We start from the raw sequence: 27,219 nt of genomic DNA, 5'->3' as shown, positions 1-27,219 counted from the left end.
GTCCAAAAGAAATTTGTTCTTGTATTGAAATTTAAGCACTAAGCGGCTCGTCTGATAACTTAATTTTCTATAATACTTCCCCCTCGTCCGTCCCTGCTCTCTCAACTCCTTGAGCTTACACTTTGGAGTGTATGAAACATTGTAGCTGCCTTATCGATGCTCGCTGCTGATATGAAGTTTGACACAGTGTGTGGCTTATTTGAGTTACAGCACGTCTAAACCCCCATCTCTATCTCCGACTCTGGCTCCGACTCCCGCTCTCACTTAGTCTCTGTGCGCCCAGGTTCGCCCTATGAACGTACTCGGCGTGTCATTCACCCGACCACAGGCAATTGCAGTTGAGGGGCGGGCGGGCGAGCGTGTATCTATATCTTGTAGATACGCGTACTTTTTTATGACTGCTGGCCGCTTGTTTGAACAAGCAGTAAACGCAACGATTATCCACAGACTGGCCAAAGGCTTCGCTATGACTAAAGGTAAACAACAAGGTGCCAGAACAGGTGCAAAGATATTAATTGAAAGGGTTTTAGATAAAGCCCTTGTGATTATTCATGGAGCGCATTTAAAAGTTTATATATTTTAACTTAATCATACAATTTGTATGGGATCAAATATAACGAGTATTAATCTAATTTCGTCTACAAAAATCAACAAAAAGAAGAAGTCCAAAATTTGTTTCGCTAATAGTTAACATTTAAGAATTTTATTAATACCCATATTTTTTTTTACTGCATTCATCAGTATATTTATAATTATATTGTAGTATTATTTTCTAAGAATTTGCCAACAAGTTATCTTGGTTCTCGCATCTATTTATATTGATAAATATAATAAACATCAAAAATAATTCATTAATTCAATAGAGATAACTGCTGAAAAATAAGGCGTTCCGATCTTTTCAATTTTTTTTTTAAAGAATATTACTAAGCAATTCCTATGAATTTTATGCAATAAAGTATTTTTTATTTTCATAAGTTTTGAGCATTAACAAACTATAAATATGTATTGAAAATTTACTGTTGATTTGATTACTAATCTTGGCTACACCTGAATCATTTTTATAATTTTCATATATAGATAGATAGATATATAGACTGCCTGCCACATCTGATGTTTGTGCAACAGATGCATGACCATCTGAAAGTTGAGTTTGGGCTGAGGTTCGAAAAATTAAAGCCACATGAGGCTTGTGGCAATCTTTGCTGTTCAGCTCTGTTCAGTTCAGTTCAGTTCAGTTCAAGCCTTCAATGCCTGCGAGTTCGAAATGGAATGATTTATTTGCATATGCAACATCGAAATGCACTCACCGAGTCCAAAATTGAAGCGACTTTTAAGTGGCCGTCATCACTCGAGACTCGAGACGTTCAGTTGGACGTTTTGTTTTGTTTTTTGTTTTATTATTTGCTGCGCGTTTTTGGTTTTGTTGTTGTTTTTGTCTGCTCTGGGCCCAAACTGTCGCCAAGTGCTCCACTTCTCAGACAGCTTGTGTAAAGCTTATTAACGTAAATTGTGTATTCATTTTGTATCGCTTTATCGAGTTTAATGGATTTTTAATGAGTCTTAAGCGCAGCTTTTGACAGCACTGCATGCTGCCTGCTGCCTGCTACCTTCTGCAGGCCCGAGACCTTATATACAATACAAGCACACATACAAAGATACAGATATATATACTATAATACTAATGTGTATTGGATTAACGACAATTAATATTCACCAGAAATTTCAGTACTCTGTGAGCTCATCAAAGAAGGAACTGACCACCAGCATGCTATAGATGAGCAGAGCTGAAAGTAATTTGAATTATACAAAAGCCCAAAGCTTTTCCATTGCGTATGCGTACCAATGCGAATAATCGCCACTGGACTGAGCAGAGCCGTGACTATTGTACAAATCAGCACCAAGAAATTAACTATAAGCCAAGGACCCATATATCCGGCTTTCCTCTAAGTTTAAACAAGAACGACATTAGATTAGCATTAGATTAGATTGGGCACTCACTCTCACTGCGCCATAGATGAGCATGCCATCATTCATGGACATTAGATAGAATACGCTGGAGAAGCACGCGACACAAGTGCGAGTATCCATCTTATCGAAGAACTTGTGTACTGGTTGCGGAAAGTCGTTCTTAATCACCATATAAAAGCCAATAGAGCCCAGTACCAAGTCCATTGTGCCGAACAGGCAGCCTGTTATGATTACACCAACCCGCAAGGGAAGGCAACAACAAAATTTCATCAAACGCATGGCTCACAAATAAAGTTTGACAAACAAAGCAAAGGGTTGCAAAATTTTGAATACATGTATGTCTGACATCCGAATTAATAAATAAGGGCATAACTATTTTACTTGTACCGAAGAATCTTAATGAAAAACAGTTCAACAACAAGAAGAATTGCGACAGGTCGACCGAACAGTTAGGTGGGGGTTTCGCCGCGAATACCCACGTCGGATTTTAAAAGTAGAGGTTGGCTCTTATGTGTTAATGGCAAATTTAGAAATACGGCTCCACCAAAAGGCACAGCTATATATATTACGATTTAGTAAATAAGCCTGCTGGAAGGAATCTAAAATTATTTTAAGTGACAGATTTTTATTAATTGAGGAAATATTATAGAATATATTGGATCGAAGCATTAAACACTACTATGTACAAAATTAAATATTACACAAAATTAGTTAAACATTATTCAACAAAATGTATTGAACTATTTTGGATGCTTCTAAAGATAAATAAGATGGTTACATAAATTGTGAAAATTGATATTGTATAGCAAATAATTTTGTTTATCTTTGGACTGGCCTTTAATTATTTCAAATGGCAACAATAGGCTTATCTCTAGATCAATAATAGTTAGAGCGATTTGATCATTTTGTATCGAAAAATAGTTCAAAATTAATTGTTTCGCTTGTAAATTATAAATGGGTGGCAATAAATTATCTATGTGAAATTATCTTTAATTTCAATTGCTCTCAAATTGGAAAGGCCAAAATAAAACTATTACTAAATGTTGACGCACGCAATTCGAAAATAATATAAAGTATTCTTAGAATTGTAATTGGTCAACAGTGCTTTTGACATTAATAACTTGAGCATATCAATAAAATGCCTTTCTACAAATACAACTAAATCAGTTTGTTTTGCTTTTATCAATTTCATAACATTTTTGAAATCCACAGCAAATGCCAACAAGTGTCTGCGCTTGAACTTTGAGCGGTCAACTGGCAACAGAATATTGCGTGGAGCCTGAAATATTTGTCCAAAGTCTATATTCATGAAATCAGACAAGGTCATTGGCTTTGATAACAAATTTGGCGGTGCCAATGCGCAAAGGCGATGGCGATGGCGAGGGCGATGGCGAGGGCGAGGGCGAGGGCAAAGACGTGTGGCTCAAGTGGGTGTGTGAGCGTGTGGGGAGGAGGAGGGAGAGGGAGGAGCATGAGTATCTTCAAGTGTCATTACAAGCTTGTTTGGGGGAATGTACCTACAACAGCCACTTCATCATTATCAATCAATGGAATTTTAATTGAGTTAACATGTTGTGTAAGTTAACTTGTTTCAGCGCGTGGAGAAAACGGAGAAACGGCAAAGAATACATTGCTTACTCATATTGCAAATTGGCAAATACTTTTAAGCCAATTCGGTTGGACGTGTTCGCAGTCGCCGCAAATTGTGGCAAAGTCTCCAAACTGACCTAAGCCAAGTCACGCAGTCGATAAGGCGCGTCTGGCCCACACAATTGTCACAATTTGCATAGCTTGTTTGACTTTCAAAATTACTTCCACTTATTGTTGAAAACTTAAGGCAAACGAATCGGTTTTTAATGCTCGAATGCGCACCCAAAATAGAATCGGTCACTTGGCCAAAATAGAAATGGTCAAAATGGTTTGGCATTTCAGCTTTGGCAGCGTCTTAAGTCTGATTGTGAGCTTGCGCCAGCTGACAAGCCAACTGACAGGAAATTAACAGTTTCAGTTTCAATTACAAGTCGAGATAAAACTAACTACAACAGTTGCTGTGGCGTGTGGCAAAGCTTACGTCTTCATGCCTCTACTATCGGGGCATTCTTTTTTGTTTTTATCAAAACATAACATAGCGCTTGTCAACGCTTTTAATCCAAAATAAAACAAAACTTTTTGTGTTTGTTTTCTCTTTGCTGTTGTTGTCATAATTGATTTGTTTCTCGTGAAAAAGGAAATGAAGCGCCTGCTTCAACTCAATTGCTGCAGAATTTTAATAATTGATTAATACAGTAACTAATTAGTTGCTCACTAAAAATAACATACAAGCATTGTTTTTTTTATTATTTATTTGCTTTAGCTACACTCAATTGTCGTAAGGCCCTGATAAGCGGCCGAGCTTATACAGTACACAATTTAATGCCCACTTCAAGGGTATAGCAAAATTCACAGTCATCTGAGGAGCTTAGGGCTAAAATACTTTATGCAAATTCCACAAATATTTTCATGCTGACTGTGTTGGCGTTCCCGGCTATTTATTTATATTTCCTTTTAACGTCAAGTCAGGGCTATTCGGCTGAACTGATAAATTGTAGCGCTATTACGTTGTTCGATTTCAGCTAAAGGTCAGCTGATCTGGACGGGGAGTCATCCTAAACACCAGAGGTTTTCATTAAAGTTCTGTTGGAAGGGCCACATAATGTAGCTTTATTTTCCCAATTGTCTACGATCTGGTCGATTGGACAAACCACAAAGGTCGGGGAACTAGTTCGTTCGTTCATCTCTGTGACAAGTTGACCCTCGGTTAACCAAGGTTCTTCGGTCCAATATCCGAAACCTTCAATAACTGAAATCACAATACGAAATGTCCGCTTCTTTGCCGAAGCTTTCGCTAACCACGGCGAGGGCCTTGATAGCCGAGGGTTGACTGAAGTTCATTCTCCCGAATGTAATACAGCCTTGCCCTGTAGTGTTGTGTAATGCGTTTAGGCTGCCTTTGGGGCGGATGTTAGCACATAAAAGAATTAGATTACAACGAGACTGCCAGATAAGGAAAGTTATATATTTTGCAATGCGTGGAGTCGGTTTGCCTAAGGCAAGTTTGGTCGGCATGCGTGTTGCATGTTACAGGAAATAAACAACAAGCAAATTTGCGCTCAGCTCTGCTCAGGTGATGGTGACACAAGTCAAAAACACAATTCAAATTATATTATATGCATATAAAGCCCATAAGCTAATATATCTTGTAGATACAGTTATGTATCTACAATTATAAAAATCATCGTCATAAAGCATTGTCAACAACAACAACAACCAACATGACTAAGAACTGCCGCCTGGCGCTATTAACCGCTGGACCCAGACCCAGAGCCACGGCAGGGGCTGACTTAGGTGTGGCAAGGTGTCTCTTCTACACTTGGCGGAAGTTTGATTACTGATAATGAAATGAAAATAAAAAGGGAGAGTGCATTGCCACAACCAAAAATGCGTGCTTCCTGTTGCGGAGGTTAAGAGTAGGTCGGCCTTTAATTAGGCCAAGCAAACAGCATTGAAAGTTCAGGGATACGCAGCAAGTTGGCTATTGTTGTTGTCTTTGTTGTTCAAATTCTTATTTTCGACCAGTTTGTTATCATTTGAGACAACATTTGATGGCGTTTCAAAAAGTAACGCTTATCTGAATTCGCAAACAGACGGCGCCATGTCAGAGGGGCTTGCTGCTGTCTTTGGGCTTAACCAATTTTGCTCAGTGTAGCTTGTCAAAGGAGTCCGAAAGATGCGCTGCGCTATTCTTGTTGGTATTACCGTAAAACATCAAAAGCATTGGTATACAGTGGTATGCATTGATTATTTTTGGGCCCCTAATTAAATGAGGTTTCCAAATTGAGGAATTATCTTTCAACAAAAGTCTGAAATTGTGTCAAGTTAAGAAATCCCTAATGCAAATATCCATTAAACTAAATTTAACATATTGATTTACCTATTATTTTTATTGGTGATAATTCATTTTCTTAAATTTCGATAACAAAGATATATTTACATTATTTTATCAATTAAAATGAACAAATGTTTAATTTATTATGAGAAACTAATTATTAACAAGGATTCGATACTTTTTCCACAATTTTTGTGCATGTATCGAATATTTTAAAAGTAACTTATTTGCAATAATTTTACATATTCACGTATAAGCCACCACTAGTAAAATTCTCGTTTTATGTTAAGAGCAGTTGGTCAAAAATAAATTCTACATTGCCCACTGTGTGCAGATGTCACCAACAAATTAAATCTAAAGAAATGCGTGCCAGCTCAAGATAGTATGCCCCTACTGCGCCATAATTATAACAATAACAATAATAATAATAACAAAAACCAAACATAAGAAAAAAAAGGAAAACAGTCTTATAAAATAATTGTTGGCTTATGTTTGCTCACTGTCAACGGCAAGCGCCAGGCGTTCCAGCGAGCTCACCTTGCAGGCTGTCATCGGTGGGACTGGGACTGGGGCGTTGAGTCCGTGGCTGGGCCTCCAGTCGCATTTAGATACACACAATTGGGTGTCAGCAGTATCTTTTTTTTTTATTAATCAATAAGAGCAGGCAGTGGTGTGGTGATAAGATTATGAGACACATACAACAACGCAGTTTGAAGGGGCTTCTGCGGACAGAGTACAATTACCAGGTGCACGGAGATCTGCTGAGGGAATGGGGGAATGGAGGAGGGTCAGTAGTCAGTATTTGGGCAGCTTTTGGCAACTGATAGGGGAGCGGAGTGGAGCGCGCGGCGGCAGTTAGCGGCGAATGCCAAAGTGACAGGCCGGCCACATTGGCAATAATTGATAAATCTAATGTTTGCATAGCATTTATTAATGTATAAATTATAATTACTATTTGCACTTTGCATTAGGCCTCAGGCAGTTGATATTAAGGTAACGCTATCGAGCCAACAATTCACATTCCCAATAACTTAAGCCCCACAACCAACATTCCAATGCTGAACAAAAGCAATATACCTATAAACATATATACGTATTTGTTGTGTTTGGACTGTCCAACGATTTTTCTTCTCTCATAATATTTACATAAACCAGACTCAATATGTCTGCGTGTGTGTGTGTGCCCCCAAAATAATTGTTCAGATCAATTTGTTATTCAAACTGAAATTGTATAATGATACGAGCATAAATAGTGCTTCGTGTAGAGTATTGGAACTTGGGAACTTAACAGTTAGATATAATATATTATTGGATAATAGTTGAGATATTCGATTATATTGCCTAAATTAATGATTAGTGAAATACTTTCGACTAAAGTTTTATCTTTTGCAAGCGTATCCCGTATTCGGTTAGGCTATAAGTTATTGAACTTTGTTTTAATTAACGCCTCGTGGCCACTAAGCCACTAATTGCGACACTGTTGCAATAGCTACCGCTACAGTAGTTACAGGGCCACCAGGGTGAACCTTACGCAACTGTTATCGTAACTGACCCACGTCGTCTTGGGCGTACAAAAAATAAAGCGCATTTAAAGAAAATTTACTATATATAGCACATTCATATATTTGATAAAATTCCTGACCCAGATAGAGTATACATTTTACAGATTTTCAACTAATCTCAGTTCTTAAGCCATGTGAAAGGAAATATGGTAAAAATAGACAATCGCTCGATAAGAATGTACGCAAATAACAGCATGTATTCATATTGTTTATTATTCGAGTTGAATGATTGGCGAATTATTAACAAGATATGATAGGTGTTGCTTGCTTTGGCACTCTTTCTACAATAAATCTAAAGCGATAAGTGGCTGAGTTTACGCACACATTTTTCAGCAGTAAAATCAATCAACATTTTTGAGATACTTTGGAGTAAGACAAGGGTCCAACTAAGAACTGCTGGCCAGATTCCCTCCGATAGTGTGGACAGTCCATCAGCATTAGGCATCAGACTTGCTGCTATCAGGTTAACATAAATACATATGTACTTACTATATGTAGATACACTAGTATCCATAAGCGTTTTGACACATAAATCGCACTTTACTTTAAGTAGTGCAAGGTAACTTACCTTGGATATTAGGCAGTTTCAAAGTGTTCTTTTGGTTCTATCCATAAGAATTCTGATATCCTTCATTTTTAATTCTAATAAAATTATTGTGTTAAAGTGGAAGCAAATTGAATTGAATAAAGTAGTTTAACAATCGTTCTTTAAATTCTAAGTCAAACATTTACAATAAACACTGGGAGCACTCAGAGCAAGGCTTGTCCGGTGGCCAATAAATGTGATAAGAAAGTTAAAAAATAACAAAGTTAGAAATTCTGGGAAACATAATTACTCTGAATGCAATGCCAGATGGAGTGAAAATGGAGTGAAATTCAGGCGGAAGTGATTTTTGGGTGGGACCCCTGATAAATATTCAATCGAAATAAGCAAACATTTTTAAGACTACCCCTAGCATCATCCACCCCACTAAAGTCCTGAGATATTTGCCATTGATTTTGTCCAAATACTTATGCCCTAGACTGTCTCGGCTGCAATCGAACAACAGCATTGGTGGCTTTCTCGTCTGTCAGAACTGCAATGTTTGCGCAGACATTAGTAAAGTCAATAGCGGTAGTTGCAATAGCTAGCAAATAGCCCAGAGCACGCCAGAGAGAGAAAGACAGAGAGACAGACAGACAGACAGACAGAGTGTAAGAGAGAGATTGTCATTAAGAGAATATTTTGTAAAGGGCAAGTTGTTAAGAAAAGTTTTCTATTGAAAAGTTCTGTGGCTGCATAAATCATAGTAAAGCATTTGGTTCCATTGAAGTAAAAACATTTGTGACAGCCCCAATGCTCCAACAGAGGGATCATACTCGTATCATATCTCATATCATGCCACCTCGATAAGACTGGCATATAAAACCAGAGACGTCCACTGTCCAGTTCCACTTCCAACTTCCAACGTAAACACAGAACGTAGCACTCGTAATTGTATCTACGAACTGTAAAAGAAACTTGTGTGTCGCCATGGCGCCTGTAAATTTAACGTTCTTAGTTTCCAAGGCCTGCCCTATATACTAGGCATACATAAAAAGATAAACAGATGTATGGAGCATATGCTTTTCGATATTTGCTCAAATTGTGCAGGATGCCCAATGCAAACTAATCTTTTGAGGCCCCCATTTATCAATGCCCGTCATGAATATCGAAAAATAAAACACGTTTTATATTATTTCAGCATTTATCGGGGTGCACGTTTTTGAAACGCGACATACGACGCATAAAAAAACTTTCCGCTGGTGAGCTTAATCAAAATTCATTTTACATCGGCAATTCTATGGGCTTATAAACAAGGCGCCATAAAAAAAAAAAAACAAAAATTAAAAACAAATAATAATAGCAACAATTACAGTGCGAGTCATAATGATGGGAACTAGGTAATGACTAAGCGGAACCTTTTGGCGGAATGAAATTTAAATTAGAGTTCGAAAAGAGTTCATTCGAACTCGAAGCTCCAGTTCGAATTAAAAGTTTGTGCCGCTGCTGATCTTAAGGCGGCACTATAATGACACGCGAAGACTCCAAATAGTTCTTATCTAATGCAATAAGAGTAACGACACACTTCCATACATATAGCCTCTCGGAATTTATATAGAGGCAATACCAAGAAGTACTATATACATATATCTAAAAATATATGTTGTTGGTGTTCCTGTTGTGCTTGCCTATCATTTAGCTTGTTGCCAGACAACCAAAACGGTTCTCCATCTATTGACAATTCAATTAAGGTTTTGAAATAATTTGTTGATAAGCGCATTCGGGTATGCGCCATAGGAGAGTGCTCTCTATACAACACCTAATAACAAACAGTAAAAGTTAAGAAATATAGCGCAGCACACACACAAACACACACATACACACACACACACACACAAGCACAGGTACTGCAAATAAAGACAGAAAAGCTATTTATGTGATTCCCAAACAGATGACGAACTATGTATACACTTGGGGAACCCGACCAGCCACAAAACATTGGTGAAATTAATATGGGGCTTCATTCATTCAAACACCAGCCTGTTTTGTTTCCTATTCTAAAAAATATATATACCTCAATTTGAATGTTTGAAAGTTCATTACTTAAGCTATAATTTTGTAATACCAAACATTTGGTGAAATCACCAACGAACTCACCAATTGCAACCAGCCGTACTGCAGGGTAGCGAATGAAAACAATTTTTAAATCCAATCGAACACTCTAATTCGTATTTCAAAACAGAGTTTGTTCTAGTTAAAAAGAAGAATAAAGTTCAGTTTTGAAGTTTTTAAACTCAATCGCAGTATCCATCAATAGCTGTTATGGACCTAGTCAGAATGGTTACCATTAGAATAAATGAAGAACCCTTTGTATGAAGATTGACAAAGTGCTGGTGCGCTTAGCTTTTTTTATATTAATGACTTTCTTAAAGGTCCAGTAGGGAGTATTAGCTTTAAAGCAGCTGTGGTCACTTAACTAATTAATGCCATATTTAATTACATGTAATTAGTTGTTTGTCTATAAAAGCAAGTGGGCAGTGGAAAGCGTTTTCAGTACAAGTGTTGGCTATGATAAAAACATTGGGTCTGCTGTTGCTGCTGGGTCTAGCGGCCGCAGGAGCTGAAAATCCCGTATCCTGCCGAGTTGTTACTTTGAAAAGTGCCCTACGCAAGGTCTTGGGACCCAGGGCTATGCAATTTTCCGATCTGATGTGGGCTGCAGAGATAACAATCATGGCTTATACTTTGTTGCTGCTGACTTTTGGTCTGGGACTTTGCTTTTGTCATTTGAATTTGAATAAAAAATAAAAGTGGCAGTTGATTTGTCCAGTTTATCGCGTTAAGTTCGAATAGAAAGAGGTCCACACATTAATGCTTCACTGTTAATGTGTTGAATTTCAAACTGGGCCTTATCGATGTGTGCGTAGAGAATTCTTGAAATTGTTGTAAGCATAAGCGCATAAATCATATCGAGTTCCAGATGTTTATATTTCAATTAGTGTTGAAATGTGATAGATTGTAATTAAAGTTGCCAGATGACAACTAGATGTTGCCAATTTCATCATGCAGTGCCCACAGACTTATTGCTGGCTATAGGGTTTTCAAATATGGCCTTGGGCTAAAGCCCACCCAAGTGCTGAATCATGGCGAGCGTATCAGTAACTCACACATACGAGTGCAAAGAGTGGTCTGGTCTGGTCTGGCGCCAATTGACGCGGCAATCAAAGTCAACGTCAAAGCAAAGCAAAGCAAAGTGTTAAGCTACCATAAAAAGCGCCGCTAATTTGGGCCCTTGATTGCTCATTTATTTGCACGGCACACGCTTATTGTCGCCACAGAATATTATTAGCCCCTGGGCATTAATGAGTGCTCATTGCATTAAGTTTATTAAAAAATAATAATTGAAGGCGAAGGCAGGGCTAACTAACCCTAGCAAAGGGTTAGTAACTGAGATTTCAGTTAAAGACAAAGTCGCCGTTGAGCAGAACGCATTGAACATCGGTAAGCGGAAATGTGTGGCCAATAAATAAATAGTTAGCCACAGCTGAGGCTGTAAATTGTGCAATAAACTAAGAAATAAATATTGAATCGCAGCAGACAAGTCTAAACTCGTGCTATAAACAATTGATTGATTGCCAAATTGTTATACAATTTTATGAGTTTATATATTTTGCTGCCTTGCGGCGCAAATGTCGCGCTTCAAATTATAAAAAATAATATACTACAGCCAAAGGCCATATATTTCTCTTGAGACTGAGGACTTCACACTGGAAGAGTGTAGAATGTGCCTGCGGCTTTCAGCAAATACTTTGCATACACTTCAAGTCGCACATGCCGCCACAAGTTGCAGAAAAAAAAGAAGAAAACGGTTAATTTAGAACAAATAAATAAACAGGCAGACGTAGATACGCGTATCTTAACTTGATATGTAATGAAAAATTACGTCAAACGGAACTTGTAAATGCGTTTAACCAAGTTGCCTCATGCGCCAGGAATTTGAGTAATGCCAGTTATTTATTTCGGCTGGAAGACACAAAGCCTGCTTCCCCTCCCCTTCCCGCTGCTTTGCCATCAACACTCCTCAAACATTTTAAATTGATTGTAAAATATAAAAATAAAATGAATTTACTGTTGTTGTAAAATGCGCAAGTACAAGCTAAAGGCATACAGTATAATTTAATTAGCGCGCAGTTGTTGGCATTTTATTATTATTTATTTACTTGTAAATTCCACAGTACACACACACACGTCGATGTATGTGTGTGTGTGTTTGCGATTTCTTTAGAAATTTCCCAATAAATGACAATTTGACGATAATTATTGTAAAATATTAAGATAAAATATTTGGAATAGTTTGTAGACTTAGGCGGGGTCTTGATTTGCGGTTGTTGCTTGACTTCGGGGAAACCCTATTTCTATATCTATTTTTTGATTTACATATATACTTACCATCAGGAGGTAAATAATCTTGGCATAGACCGTAAGCTGTGGTAACCTAAAAAGAATATATTTTAAAATTGATTGATGAGTACTGCTTGTCAGTTAAATTTAAATGTAACCTATTATAATTCCAAGAATTAATTATTTTTAGCACATTGCATGGCTTTTATTTTATTTATAAGCTGGAACTAATCTCAAGGTCTTAGCGGCCGTAGTCCCCCTTAAGCCGTTAATCATGTGCACACTCCATTTGAATAATAGATAATAGCAATAATTTAATATTTGTAATGACTTTTTATCACTACACCCGTCTCGATATTTTTACAGTTCACTCGCATAAACAACAAACTTGCCAACGGTACTTCCCCCGATAAGACAGCGACCTGAGTGCTACCGAGTAAGTCAAGCCCATACGTTAAGCTCGAGCTGAAGGCAACCCAAGCTTAGGACTAAATACTGCAACAAAGAGATAGAGAGAGAGGGAGGGATAGACATTTTGGCAACGGGGCTTTACGCCTCAAAGTATAAGTTAGTTATTTTGACAGCCCGTTTGACATTTATTAAGAGCGCTTGCTGGGGTGTTGCATTTATTTTTAAGAGAGGCAGAGTTGAGACAGATAAATTCTAAACAATAAATTCACTTGAATTTATTATGCAATTAGTTAAAGGCCGGCACAGTTAAGCCTTTCCTGCGAGGTGTCAGACATGCATAAATTTAACACTGACCAACACCAGAGCAACCAAACCCCACAACAACACCAACAACAACAGCAACAGCAAATTGCCAGCTGTTCCTGTCAGCGGAAACAAAACCAAGTGAAAGACGGCAGCTAAACTATTTTTGGTTTAGAAACTGTGCATAGCGTAAATGTATTTAGAGTGGGCGAGCGAGTGGAGAGAGAGAGAGAGCAAGTTATAAAGAGACCTTGAGAGCTGCTTATGCAATGGAGAAAGTTGAGAAAGTAAACCAAGTTAAGCTTGAGTAAAATTAAAATATTTCTGCCAGTCACATAAATGCCTTTAATGCTTATACAGTGGACGGTCGATAATTGAAAGGATTAAAAACTTGATGTAACTTTTATTTGCCAACAGATCTAACACTATCTTAAATTTTAAGACTACCAAACTTAAATACACTTTGAATACTAAATCACTGAGTACAGCCTTTAAATAAATATCATGACCCAACCCAAGGCATCTTTCAATTACCATCTTAACTGGCCGTTGGATTATTGTCGTAATGCTTATGCTTGCATTTTATTCGGCATTTCCCAAACTATAAATATTTATGCAAATATTTACATTTACACTTTGACATTTTTATAAAAAATGAAAGAGGGTATTATTAAGTTGTCCAAATATATGTAACAGGCTAACCTATGGGGTAGAAATATTCTTGGTTCTTGATTAGCAAGACAAGCTGAGCCATGTCGGTATGAGCAACAAGAACTCAGAGAATATAAGACCTAGGGACACCAAATTTGCTATACAGAAACTCCTCTACTCACTGCAGATAGCTTTATTAATTTCCAAAGCTTTTTTCACCCTTTGCCTGGAATTCCCTAAAAAAGGTACCACCTAGTCATCGTACAGTCGATGCCCAAGTCAAAGTGTGTTAAAATGGAACAAATGTCCATACTAAGCATTTGAGCCGCTGTGGAATTGGTTAACCTTGTGCGTTTAACGTGATTACTTTGTAGGTCCTTTAGCCTATCGATTTCTTATAGCTGTAAGCTTGTAGAGAATGCAACAGAGTGGAGCTCAAATGGATACTTAATCCCTTGAATGTTGCATGGTTCTGTAAACTTTTCCCTATTGGAGCTTAATATTTCAAAGAACCATAAATAAATGTACAAAAATATCTTTAGCTTGTCGAGGCTTCGAAAAAGCCTAAGGAATTTCAAGTGGGCAATAGCTCGTAAGCCTAATCGTCGAATCAATCAAACGCTGGCAATCAGCATATCAACAGCTCGAATTGATTGACAACATGTTGACAGGTGCACAATTTAGACGCCAGAGCAGGTATTAAGTGTGAGGGGACGAGGAGGGGCAGTCGATGGGGTAGAGTGTAAGCCAGACCCCCCATCATGATTTAAAGCGGCTGCCACATAAACATTCAAGTTCAATTTCTGTGTCTCCAGCGAGAGAGATGGAAATAGCTAACAGTAAAGCAAACTGAAAGTAGTTGCAGCTAACAGACTTTTGAAGTTGTTTTTGCTGTTGCTGTTGCTGTTTGGCAAAGCGGCGTTTAATTGGAATCACAGTTGGGTGTTGGTTTTGAGCGCAGGCACAGCATCTCGATCTCGATCTCGAGCTGCCGTCTTCATCTGTTCATCTGAGCATCGTCATCAGCATCAAGAGTCAAGTGTAGCTGCTGCTTCAAGGCGCTGGACAGCTGATGGACACGCCACATTTTGTTGCATTCTTGCTGCTCGCTGCCAATTATAACTTTTATAGAAATATTACGCATACGCCACAGTGGCTGGCCCAGACAGTTTTTAGCCGCTTGATTGGCTCGCAGCTGAACGCTTTCAGTTTGCAGTTTGCCGTTTTCAGTTTTAGAGTTTTGACTTTTAATTGCAAATTATTCAAATGCACTCCAGAGCAGTTGCCAGTTGCCAGTTGTCATTGGGGCTGTCATAACCAGTCCATGGAGCTGCAGCTGGCCAATACCCCCTCGCCCCACCACCTTGCTGCGCTTTGCAATTATGTCCAAAATTAACAACAGCGCCCCCACCTCGACATGTATACAAAAATTATGTGAAATGTGTAAAATATGTTGAGCTTTTTTTCTTGCCCCGTTTGTTGTCAAATGAAATTAGGCATGAAATGTGGTCTGCCTGCTGCTGGGCTACAGTTGTGCTCATAAAGCAATGCACACTCTCGCTCAAGTGCTTATTTTGTGTATTGCTTAGCGCCACATGGGTAATGGCCCAAGGGCATGTAATAACTTAATTATACTATATTCTTGATTGCCGCAGTTGTTTTTTCTTTGGGCCAATTTAAATTGCAAATCAATTCGTGAAGGTCGCCTCAGCATGGAAGTAGTAAAGCTGACCGATAAAGGGGTAAATGGCGTTGTTCTATATACCCCTTTGAGCTACGCCTCTGGCTGCATATGCATATGCGCATAGTGGGGGTCAATGCGAGCTAAATTTATATAATCACTTAACTCATGGCCCACATTTCAAGTGATTATCTGCTGTCAAGTGGACATAAATTAAGTCAAAGATCGCACACGCAAAGAGCAAAGAGAGATCGAAAGAGAGAGTGCAGGGGGGCGGGGGGGGGGGGGGAGGGATAGCTGGCATCAGTTTTGGCAATTGCTGCTTGGACTGCCCTTAATCTTGGCTTACAAATCGAATGCAATTATCTGCCCCAAGTCGCCGCTGCATGCGGCATGCGTGTGCGTGTGTGTGTGTGTGTGTTGCCTCCGCTCGGGGCAACTCAATTTGTTTTCACACTTTACGATTTGCATGAGAGGCCCACATGGCCATCAATGTTTTCGATAAGGCGCCTGCCTAGGCTCTTCGGCCCTTGCGTGTTGCAAGCTCGGCTGACTGGCTGACTGGCTGCCACTTTGCCACGTTGGCGTTGCACTAATGCTAATTCGAGCTGTGGCGCGCAGCTTTGATCGTCGCTGTCGCAGCTACTGTGCGCCTTTAAATTTCACATTTAATTGATTTGTCAACACAAATGTCTGTGCCACTGTCTCTTTGTCTCGCTCCGTCCGTCTGTCTGGCCTTGTTGCTGTTTCCTGGCGCACTTTAAGCCGCTTACGCCATTCAAGCCAAGCAGGCCAAGCGGCTTAACGCTTAGACGCTGACGGCAAATGCGCTGACTCTTTTGGGCTTTTGCTAAACTCACAAGTTATGCTGCATAAATTGCAGTCTTTAGTCGGAAAACGAAAGTGGAGTGTGGACTCTGGAGTGGAGTGCAGTGGCAGTCTAAAGGAATTGCTGAATTGTGTGTGCCAGGCCACATCAAAGGCAAGCTGACAACTGCGAGTGCCACAAGCATCAATCATTTCAACTGATGTTGTCGCCGCCGCCGCCGCCGCCGCTGCCACAAAAGCTCGAGAGACACACCAAACCGCCTGCTCACCCAAGCGGCAGTCGACACTGTCGGCTCAATCGGCATCACAAAGTTGCAAGCTCATTGCGCCGCCGCCGCCGCCACCGCTTGGTCACCAATGCGCATAGAAAGCTGCCCAGCTGCCTCCTTGCCTGCTCCTTTGGCTCCAGTTCACACTCAAGCACCCAGCCTAAGCAGCCAAGGCTTCTGTTTCTGCTTCTGGTGGTGTTGCTGTCTGTGTGGGCGCACGTGAATTGATTATTGAGCAGCGCCGTCCACAAAGGAGTAGCTGCTCTTGTCGACTTTGTAACGAGCATACAAATCGATTGGAATGCCTTTTAGGTAAGTCAAATATTGTTAACAATTCAATGTGGCATGGGAGACATTGATGTGGGACATGAGATCGTGTTGCGATAGAGTCAGAATCACTACAGTCAACTCTCGGTGAACAAATCCCCTGATTAGCGGATATTTCGGTTTAACCTAAAATATTTCGTGTGATTTCGATTAACGAACAGTCGGCTGGAATGTATGAACTCCATTAATTTAGATTTATTTTGTATAATTTTTGTATTTAATTCCTTCTATATGAGGTAGCTCCTTAAAAAATTTCACTTTTCGTAGACTCTCTGGAGTTGATAAGCCAAATCTATTGCCATATTCATTCATATTTTTTAATTATTTATTTATTCTTTTTAATGAACCAAAAACCAAAAAACCATTTCATTGATTATTTATATAAGAAAAGAAATAAAAATAATTAAAAGTTAATTAAGCTAAATTTGTATTGTTTTTTCTATTCTTTAGTCCAAATAGATAAATTTTTCATAAGGAGGTAGTGAAGAAACTAGAGATACTACCAATAGGGATTACCAATTGATAGAAACTCTAACACTTTCCTGGGTATGTCCAAGTCAGTGCAAAGAGTTGAGCTTAATATTTTATAAAAGCTGTCACAGCTACCGCTTGGAATAAGAATTATGTTGTCTTGGGGCTTTGTCTTTTTGGAAGAGTGCCGTTAGACGCGTGGGCAGCAGCTGGCAATCCGACTTCCAGCTTAACTTCAACTGACGTTGGCCTCGAATGCTGGAGTGCGTTTTGTGTTAGGTCTGCATTTATTAGATGTGTGCGAATGTTTGCACAATTTGTCAATATTATCGCACTAACATGCGCATTTGCTTCCCTGCCTCCGCCCAAACCTCAAACACGTATTCGAATTCAAATGCAAACAGAAATTCAAACAGGCAACAAAACTGGAGACACTTACATCCCAAACAAACTCAAACTACTGCTGCTGCTGTTGGTGCTTGGAGCTGTTGGACTGTGGCTGTGGCTGCTAAGTGATTTGTGATTTATGAACTGGCTAGGGGCAGTTACTCCGCCTCCTCGCCCCACCTCGTCCGCTTGCACACCCACACATGCAGCCCCTGCTTTATGATATGGCTATGAATGTATGCATGAGCGTCTCTGGGGGCTTTGGGGCTTGTCAATTTGCTAATTTTTTAGGCTAACACGCTGCCGTACGCTTTATGACTTTATAATGGGTCTGTTAATTGGGTCAAACAAAGTTGACAGCGCAGCAAGACAGAAAACTGATTTCTATACACTTTGACTTTTCAAAATTTAGGGTATCTCGAAGTTTCGGGTAACTAACTAACTGCAGAGCAATGTATATATAGTCTACTTTATAATGATGAGCACAGTTGATTTGAGCAGCAAGATTTCAAAAGTTTCAGGAACTAGAGACACAAAACCTATTTTTATATATATATTTTTAAATTTCAATATTTTTACCCCATCCCACAATAATCCAGAATTTTCTTCAAAAAGCCTGTTTAATTTAATTCCCTGCAAATCGGGGCAATACATTATATTTAGAAGAAAACCAAAGTGAATCAGAGAACATAATCCTTTCTCTTTTTTAAAGATAGCCCACTCTTGAAAACAATTCTAGATTTTGCATACATCTTATTTCCATAGCTACATACAATTTATTATTATTAAATTCAGGATATGCAAATCCACATTGGCACCCAAAATATTATATTTTAATATTAAATTAATAATACTTACGGAGATATTGGATGCAAGTAAATCCACCTAATAAAATCTAAAATAATTTAAAAAGCTCTCTACTGTAAAATTGAAATTTGTCACATGTAGGGCACGTATTATAGGGCTTTGATATTATTCCAACAATATTCTCAGTAGACAATTCGATTCAAGTGTGTATCAAGTTGGGTACAAACCCTCGCGCCTTTATATTTTGATACGTAATGTGTTTGGGCAGGCATCGGCTTCATAAATAGGTTGAAGTATCGTAGCGTAAAAGAAAGCGAAAAGTCGTGTGCAGCTCTCTGCTGTGGCCAAGTCAATAATCCAATTAACGCACCCGTAGCTCTTGGACGTCTGTCCGGACGGATAGATAAGGCCACTAGTGCAGTTGATCAGTTGCTCGGTTGTTGTTTAGTTGCTTGGTTGTTTAGCAAATTGCATAAACATGTTGTTGCCGCGCTGCTCGGGCAAGGAAGTTAGTTTAAAGCAGGCTGGCAGTCATTTGAAATATGCTTCATTAATATGCCGATAAATTTTTCTAGTTGTTGCTGCTGCTGAGGCAGCGAATAACAACTCAATTAGATGACAGGCCGCGCATGCAGTTTGAAAATTAAATGGCATGAAATATTTTCATGCCGCCAACTCGGCGAAAAAAAAAAAAAAATAAAAGAGAAACAACTTGACAAACTTGGCAACTTTGTTGCGCCTTGTCTCCAGTTCCAGTTGCCAGTTGCCGTTCCCGCTCCCGTTCCCGCTCCCGTTCCCGTTGCAGCTCGCAAGCCAAACCAAACCCCATTTACATTCCCAACTGTGTGCAGCATTGTGTCAATGTCAGCGCCTGCGTGCGTGTCAGCAATTTGACAGACATTCATCACTTGCCACATGCCTGTTGCATACTCAATCATTTGTGCTGGCTGCCTGCCTCGCTGCCTGCCACATGCTGCAAGTTGTCTCGTGCGCATAATTGATTTCGCTTGGACTTGAGCTTGCGAACTCGCAGAATGCGCCTCGCTGCCTTTTGTTGTCATATTAATGTCAAAAGATTGCACTTGATCATGAATTGTGCAAACGCGCAACTTGCCACATTTCCACTGAGCAGCTGAGCAACTGTTTGCCACTTTGCACTTGCCACATGCTGCATGCTGCATGCGCCGTGGGCGCACTCAAGTGCCGCACTGTGGGAAAGCTAAAGATGCTGCTGCTGCTGAGTGAAAGGATTTGCAACCTCAACGTTTGGCCAACGTGGGCGTGCCGCCTCGCCTGAGAAAATGTGTCCACATACCAGGCACGACTGCAGTTGCTGCAACTACAACGCCAACAATAATAATAATGCTAAGCAAATATTTTAATATTTGCCGCAGTCTCTTCAATTTACGCGTAAACGTTTTAGAGTCCAAATCACAGTTTGCCCAGTTCAGTTCTCAGTTGGAGAGACAACAAACCTTGTGCTTGATTGTTTTCCTATGTATTCTCTCGAGTGCCCAGCACTGACCTAAGCCACTCAAAGTTCTCGTCTCTCGGCTCTCGGCTCCCGCTCTCGCTCTCGAATGACAAATTGAGAAACAAAATCGTTTCAACAGCAACTCGAATTCATTTCGCAGAAATAAACATATTACAACTCAAGCCAAGTGTTTGCCGTTCGTTCAACGTTTGTAATTGAGACATGGAGGGGGTGGCCTGGGGTAATGACAAGCGTCGACAAGGGCTTGTCTATTTGCATACATTTATAGATTATTATATGTATATCGCCGTCTAATAACTGGCGTCTAAATATTTCCTGTAATTAACTGACAGCCTGTGCAAGCTACACAGCTGCCAATTGCCTTCTGCATAATTAAAAGCGTCAACACACGTGGCTAACAAATGCGGCGCACAGACTTTCAAATACACTTTCTTCTATCGATGAGGTAATTATTCACTGCATGAGTACTCTGAACTGATAAAGCTTTATTAACACCGAGGCATCTTATTTTATTACTAGGCGATTTATTTTAACTTGCAACGTAAAAATACAAAAACTTAATTTTTAAATACTTTTAAATTTAATTTGAACTATTTTTTGTAATCATTTTCTCTTACCATCGACTGTAAATAAATAATTAAAAGTCCTAACTTTCTATAATGACAGTTCAAAGAATTCATGAAGGATATATAAACAATTAACGGATAATAGATATCAATGCGTAGCCCAAATTTAAAACCAATCGATACTATCGATAAAGCAATCAATGGTTGCGCAACTGACAATGACAGAGCTTAGAAAATTCTAAAAAGCTTTGAGACACTCCAAATCTAAATTAGAAATTAAAAACAATTATTGAAAATAAGTCTCGAAGCTCAGAATATGGTATATCGATATTTTAGATTCCAAGTCATTTAATACCCAATTCTGTACTTTATGCTCTTTATACACTAAATGTCAACTAAATGATTTAGATAATCATTAATATCAAAAGATTAAATAACTCTAGTTAGCATTAGCATAAACATGAGCGTACTTGTCGTTTCAATTACAATTACAATTCCAATTACAATTGTGCTTGGCTCATAATAAATGCCAAGCACACACACACACACACACACATTTGCATTACTTGCACACACTAAAATTCTTATTCACACACTCTGGCGAATTGCGCATTTGTTAGTCGAGGGTCGTTCGCTGAGTTTCACACACTTGAAACTGAGCCCAGGGTGCGCCCTTTGGGCTGAAGCTAAAGCGTGCGTGACTCGTGTCCGCTCGTGCTTTATGCCTGATGCCTCTCTGATCAGTTCAGTTGGCATAATCTATGGTTAGCACGCAATTCATATGCTCGAGCTAAAAATAAAAACTGTTTACTACGAAAAGTCAATTGAACGCAACGAGAACTTTGTAGCAATAATAATAATAACAATAATAAGTTTAGGTTAAGATTTGTACTTTGGTATAGACCTGGTCTTGACTTGTCTACATTCTCATTTTCATTTTCATCTCTTTTATTATTTATTTATTTATTTATTCGCTTGGCTGTCGCATTGCGACTGTCGGCATAAATCGAAGCACAAATGTCTTTCCGGCTTGCTTAATTTCCGAGCTGGCCAACCGGCCAATCGAGCAACCGGCGACAAAGGAAATTGAAAATGAGCTATGGACAGTTTGGAGCTTTCGTCGTGCTCTAATTGACTGTTAGAGGTTCTTAAAGCTGTCAGCTGTCAAGTGCTGAGACTTTCCCAGTCACAAAGTTGAACGGGGTCAGCAGGGGTGGAGGAGAGAGGTTCAGGGGTGCATAACTGGGCTAAAGAGCGCTCTCGACTCATGCACTCTACCAAGTTAATTAAAAGTCTTTGAAGTCTTTTGACACTTGCCGCGTTTCGGCCATTGCCAACAGCAGCGCAGCAATTAAGAAATTCCTAGCTGCAGCAGCGGAGCGTATCGCATATCGCGTATCGACATTTTTATAATTTTTATCACATAGACTTTTTTATCGCAAATATCACAACTTCATCAGTAATCATCATTGCGAGGAGGAGCAGCCCGAGCAAGCAAATAGACAATTAGCCGCAAAATTAGCTGCAACTTGGCCGAGAGGAATGTGGCAGGTAAGGCTGAAGCTGAAGCTGCCACTGCCGCTGCCGCTGCGCTGGCAAATTGAAAACAATTTAAGTTATTTGCATATAAATGCAAATTAAGATGCAGCCCCAGCAGTCAGCCCGCGTAGGCTTGTCTTGCTGCATGCGGCATGTGGCAGCCTCGTCTAGGCAGCACCTCAGCTGTTGTCTTCAGTTTTATCAGTGGCAATGGCAGTGGCAGGCGACACCAATTGCGATAATACTTAGTTCGCGTAGTTATACTTTATTTATAACGCATATTGCTTTTAAATTGAAATCCAATATCATTTATGAACTTCATATTTAGCAGCAAATTGATTTTAGCCTCAAGTGTAAGGAGCAAAACTTAAATCAATTACTGCACTTGTATGAAATAATTCATTTAAATTGATCTCTCTTAAGATTCATTTTGTAAAACATTTGCAATGATTTTGAACTTCTGTATACTCGATTATGTGATACACTCCGTTTACCGATATTATTAAGCCCAATAATTCCATTTAAATGTCTCAAAGTATTTTCTTTTACCCACAGACTCATTAAAGTAAATCTGTTAGCTGCAAATAATAAATCAAACGAAAAACCCGATTTGAATTCTTAGTATTATTTATATTCATTAATTCTAAATATTTGTATATCTATTTTTTTTTCGAATACTTACATCGTATTTACTTGACCTCATTTTACCCATTTATTTTTCATCTAATTTGCATTCGTATGTCGGCTACGCTATTTTGTTAAATTCAATCCAAGCGACCATTTGATAATTGTCACACACACTCACAGTCGTGTATATATGTATATATCCGTAACGGTTATATTTATGTAAATTGCTTACAAGTTGACTGAATTATTTGCAACTCAATAAATGTTCATTTTATAATTGAGTGAATTGTAATTAAAAAATATTTATTGCTTATTGAATTTGTTATTGATTTCGGTTACAGTTACGCAATTAGGCAATTGGCTTAGTTTTTTTTAGCATAATTTAATTTATTACTTTACTATATATATAATTTTTTTCTTTTTTTTTTTTAGAAATTTGAACACCTTTTGCTAAGCACTTTATTTGCAGGCAAACACTTTTAATATTTACATTAAGCACACACGTTTATTAATATTATATTATTGTTTACAAAGTCTAAAATATTTGGTTGCGATAAAGTAAAAGGCTTCATGTGTTACAACTGCAAAGGTGAAGATAAATTTTGTATAAGAAAAATTGCTCATACGACACGTGCACACGTCCTGCCCACAGGCAACTGAATGGAAATGGACTGGCCGAAATACCGTTAAGCAATGCCCAAAAGCCCAAGAAAAGAAAATCAAATACTGGGCCAGGCCAGAGGCCGGAAATCAAACGGTGATTTCGATAAACTTTACGCTAACTACTTTTACTTTTTCTTGCGCTTTGACGAGTACAAATTTGAACCGTAGATCTGTGCTTATTGTTTTGTTGTAAAGAAAAATCGTTAGAGCAATAACAACAACAGCAACAACAACAAAGAATGTCGAAAGTGCACGAACAGGCAAACAGTTGAGCGTAGTAGAAACGGACAGACGTACGTACGGACAGGGGACGGCAACCACGTGAAAAATGCCGGACACAGAAATCGATTTGCAACATGCTTGCTGTATATATATATGTGGGTGTGTGTGTGTGTGTGTGTGTGTGGTTGAGCCCCCAAAATGAACCGAGGCATCAACTTGTCTGTGGCCCTGTTGGCTCGTTAGCTCACTTCTATAGTTATAAACAATTTGCAGTTGCAACTGTGAGGCTGAGGCTGAGGCTCTGGAGTAAGCGTAAGCCGAAATTATGTCACACGCGTAGCGCTCGAAAGTAGGCAACGAAAGGCACACACGCTAGGAAATTTCGGTTGTTCGCACTCTTCACTCTTCGCTTAGCTGTGGATAAAGAGCTCTTAGAGAATTGCCATTTATTTTAAATAAATTTGACTTTATTCGCGCTTTCCACAATTGTTACCCGTTGCGTGGTCGTCGGCGGTGCTGCGACTGCTGCTGCTGCTGCTGCACGACACGTTGAAAATTCACGTAACAATTGATTTGTGTGTCAAAAATGTCACAAGTGTCAAAAATCTATGTGAGAAAAGCACACACACACACTCACACACACACACTCAAACACACACACACACACACATTGCGTTGGGCTACAGCGGGCGGCCCAAAGAGAGAGCAAACGCCTCTCGAAGGCGCCAAGAGCGCCAAAGAGAGCGAGAGAGCGTGAGCACGAGCGTCGCTCTGCTGCTGCGCAAGCTTGAAAGTGAAAGAGAAATAGAAAGAGAAACAATGCTTATTGCATGCACGTGTGTCCTTCGAAAAAGGCATTCCTTGTTTCAGCAAGGATATAAACGAAATTTTATGAGCATTCCACACACACATGACTTGCTGTAAGTAGTGGGCGCATGAACTTCAATTTGAAATATTTGAAATTTTTTAAAGTCGAAATCAAAGTTTGATATTTTTATTTTATTATATTATGTTTATTTTATCATTTTAACTAATGAATGTTCCTCTGAAGCAGGCTCCACTGTAAGCATGAATCATTGACCAGCATTAAGTGGCATGGAAACCTGCTACTCCTATTCCTTTTAGCTGTCACTGTCCTGCCTAAGCGGCTTAAAAATCTGATTTGCACTTGAGTAGCCAATGCCCTCCCCAACTAAGTTTATCGGTTGCCTAGCAAGGGATCTACATACATTCAGTTTTGCATTTGTTGTAATTGCTTGATTTGCATTTTTATTGACTCTTAATTGAATTGCAAGCGCATTTGTTAATTGTTAATGTTGCTTTGCATTAATTAAACGCGGCCGCACGCATTTGCTTAATGCGCGAATGTTGCGATTACGACGGCTACGCGGCTTTTACACACTCGCTTCGCTTCTCGTATTCTTTGAGTCTTCTTCGATATGCCGACTCTCGATAACCGACTTTGTAATGCGGCTGCGGTTTTTGTTGTGAACCCAACTAAATGCGATGCAAAACTGGCAGGCCAGGCAACGGCTACGGCTACGGCAGTGGCAGCGGCAGAGCGAGAGCCACAGTCAGAACCAGCGCCAGAGCCAGAGCCAGAGCCGGGCAAAGACACGAAAAGTTTCTTATTGGAACAAACCGAAACTGAGACGGCAGCGGCGACAGCGACAGCGACAGCGTAGAGGAGTAGGAGGCGGAGACCGGCCAGCGCGTCAGCTGCGTTTCTGTGGCGCGTTGCGTGAGCAAAAGCAAAAGCAAAAGCAAAGGCAAGCGAGCCAGTGAGCGAGTAAATGAGTGAATAGCGGGTTGTTTGTGGTTGTCTGCAAGTTAGGGGGAGGCAGAGTGGGGGGTAATACAACTAAGCAGAGCAATGTATGTGTGTGTGCCTGCTCTCACCACTTGAAGCTAATAACAGAAGCAACAACAACAACAACAAGTAGTCAGCAAGCAAAGCGAGTTGATTGCAAGCAAACTTGTGCCAGGAGCACAAGATGAGAAAGCTTCGAATTTGCCGCTATGCTCGTAACGACATCAGTCGCGGCGTCGTCGTCGGCGTCAGCGTCAGCAGAGCCTGCAAACATATGTAGTGCAAGCAAGAGAGCGCCGAAGACTGAGAGCGAGCGTAGTAGTGGTTTGCATTGAAGAGTAATTTAATTGGCTTTACTCTTTGCGGAAGTTTTTCAACAGGCATAACGGTCAATGTGTTTACCAACGTGAAATCGCATGCGATAAGACGCTGCTGCTCTCTTAGAGAAGATTGTGACTCTCTGAAAACTGAGCTTAAGGCGAGAGCGCGCTGTTCGACTTGAGGGTGGAATTTTACAGCACCATATGATGGCAAAGCAACAGCACGCAATGTTGCATTGCGAATTAGAGTGACCATGGTGGGTGGAAATGTAGGCGAGTACAGTGGAAACACAAGATAGTGGACGCGACCACCAAATATTTTAAATAAATTTTTAAAAAATTACAAATAATTTTCAAAAATATTGTACATTGTGTACTTTTGTTTTATCGCTTGTATATTCACCCTACGCGCAGTGTAGACGGCTCCTCGTTGCGGTTGCATGCAACAACAGGTTTGAGTTTGAGAGGCTGCCACATGGACAGCAGCAACATGTTGCAGGTTGTGTTTTCGAATAAAACATGAGCAATCGATCAGACATTGGATCAGCGCCACACCATCAGCCGCATTACAAATTGTTCACGCAATGCCAGCGCACGCACAATTGAAGTGAGGACCGGGACTGGAGTGGGGGTTGAGCCCAGGGGCTTGGGACTGACAGTAATCGGCTATCGAGGTGTTTGTGATGTATTGACAGCATTAACGCACAGATAACTGAGCTTCATTAATCATGGCTGCTTTCAGATTGGACACGCCAAGCGTGTTGTCTATTAATTTAAGCCGCCGAGCAAGAACAACAGTCCCGATCAGCTTCCCTTAGACTTAATGGTGTGAACACACAGGACTAACAAATTGCGAAACGGCTGAAATTGATCAGAAAGCGAAAAGATAAATAGGCATAAGCTAGAGAGGCAGAGGGCCACTTGAAACACCCGCGCCAAACAAAAGAACCCAAGGGCAGCAGCAGAATCTACAAGCGGAGAGGGAGGGGGAGACGAAGCGGGTCATAAAAAATTTACACGCACGCGCAGCGGGTGGCGCTGCCTTGTAATAAAATGCTGCAAAACGGGGCAGAGCGGCAGAGGGAGAGCAGTTTACATATCGAAGCTTTCGATCAAATTGCCAATCAGATGGTGCGAAAGAGACAGAGCGAGAGCGAGCGACTCATCAGCGCCCGTAAAATCAGCCGCATATCTGGGCAATAAATAAATGACAATTATGAATTGTTCCTCGGAACCAGGCAGGGAAGACATAAGCTATAGCCTACGGCCCTTTGGCGCCCGCTGGTGCTCTATGGGCATAGACACAGTCCCACTGTAGAGCTGAGGACTGAAAGGGGGCCAGGCGGCAATCACAGCTGCAAGTCTGCCTTGGTAGATGTGTGTGAAAACATATCGTACATACTATAGGGAAGTGCTATGACGCTCGTGGAATTCCTCAAATGCCAGAACTTAAAATAAATATA

General features: G+C 39.9%; 2 protein-coding genes across 2 annotated transcripts in view; both read right to left on the bottom strand.

Annotated features, from left to right (window-relative positions):
* The window catches only part of LOC108596600 (probable serine/threonine-protein kinase dyrk2), a 53,851-nt gene extending 30,771 nt beyond the window's left edge, over positions 1–23,080 (bottom strand). The window contains exons 1-2 of the mRNA XM_017982529.2: positions 22,797–23,080; positions 12,428–12,473 (exon numbers count right to left, since the gene is read on the bottom strand). Coding sequence (XP_017838018.1) covers positions 12,428–12,473; positions 22,797–22,798 — 48 coding nt within the window. The 5' untranslated portion in view covers positions 22,799–23,080. The remainder of the gene's footprint in view (positions 1–12,427; positions 12,474–22,796) is intronic.
* Positions 997–2,303, bottom strand: LOC108596601. The gene is made up of 5 exons (XM_017982532.1): positions 1,999–2,303; positions 1,841–1,943; positions 1,715–1,784; positions 1,308–1,625; positions 997–1,251 (listed from the first exon to the last, which is right to left on the bottom strand). Exons 1-3 carry the CDS (start codon positions 2,245–2,247, stop codon positions 1,723–1,725), a joined length of 414 nt encoding a protein of 137 aa, XP_017838021.1. The 5' UTR covers positions 2,248–2,303; the 3' UTR covers positions 997–1,251; positions 1,308–1,625; positions 1,715–1,722.
* Positions 23,081–27,219: the final 4,139 nt, after the last annotated feature.

The sequence above is a fragment of the Drosophila busckii genome, chromosome 2R (genome assembly GCF_011750605.1).
Source record: "Drosophila busckii strain San Diego stock center, stock number 13000-0081.31 chromosome 2R, ASM1175060v1, whole genome shotgun sequence".
Classification (NCBI taxonomy): Eukaryota; Metazoa; Arthropoda; class Insecta; order Diptera; family Drosophilidae; genus Drosophila; species Drosophila busckii.
This window is presented reverse-complemented; position numbering and strand designations above follow the sequence as displayed.

Coding starts and splice junctions, on each gene's coding strand:
- LOC108596601 (XM_017982532.1), bottom strand. CDS start 2,247: ATGCGTTTGATGAAATTTTGTTGTTGCCTTCCCTTGCGGGTTGGTGTA. Junction 1,944..1,998: donor TCATCTATGGCGCAGTGAGA/GTGAGTGCCCAA, acceptor GTTTAAACTTAG/AGGAAAGCCGGATATATGGG. Junction 1,785..1,840: donor AGTGGCGATTATTCGCATTG/GTACGCATACGC, acceptor AATTACTTTCAG/CTCTGCTCATCTATAGCATG.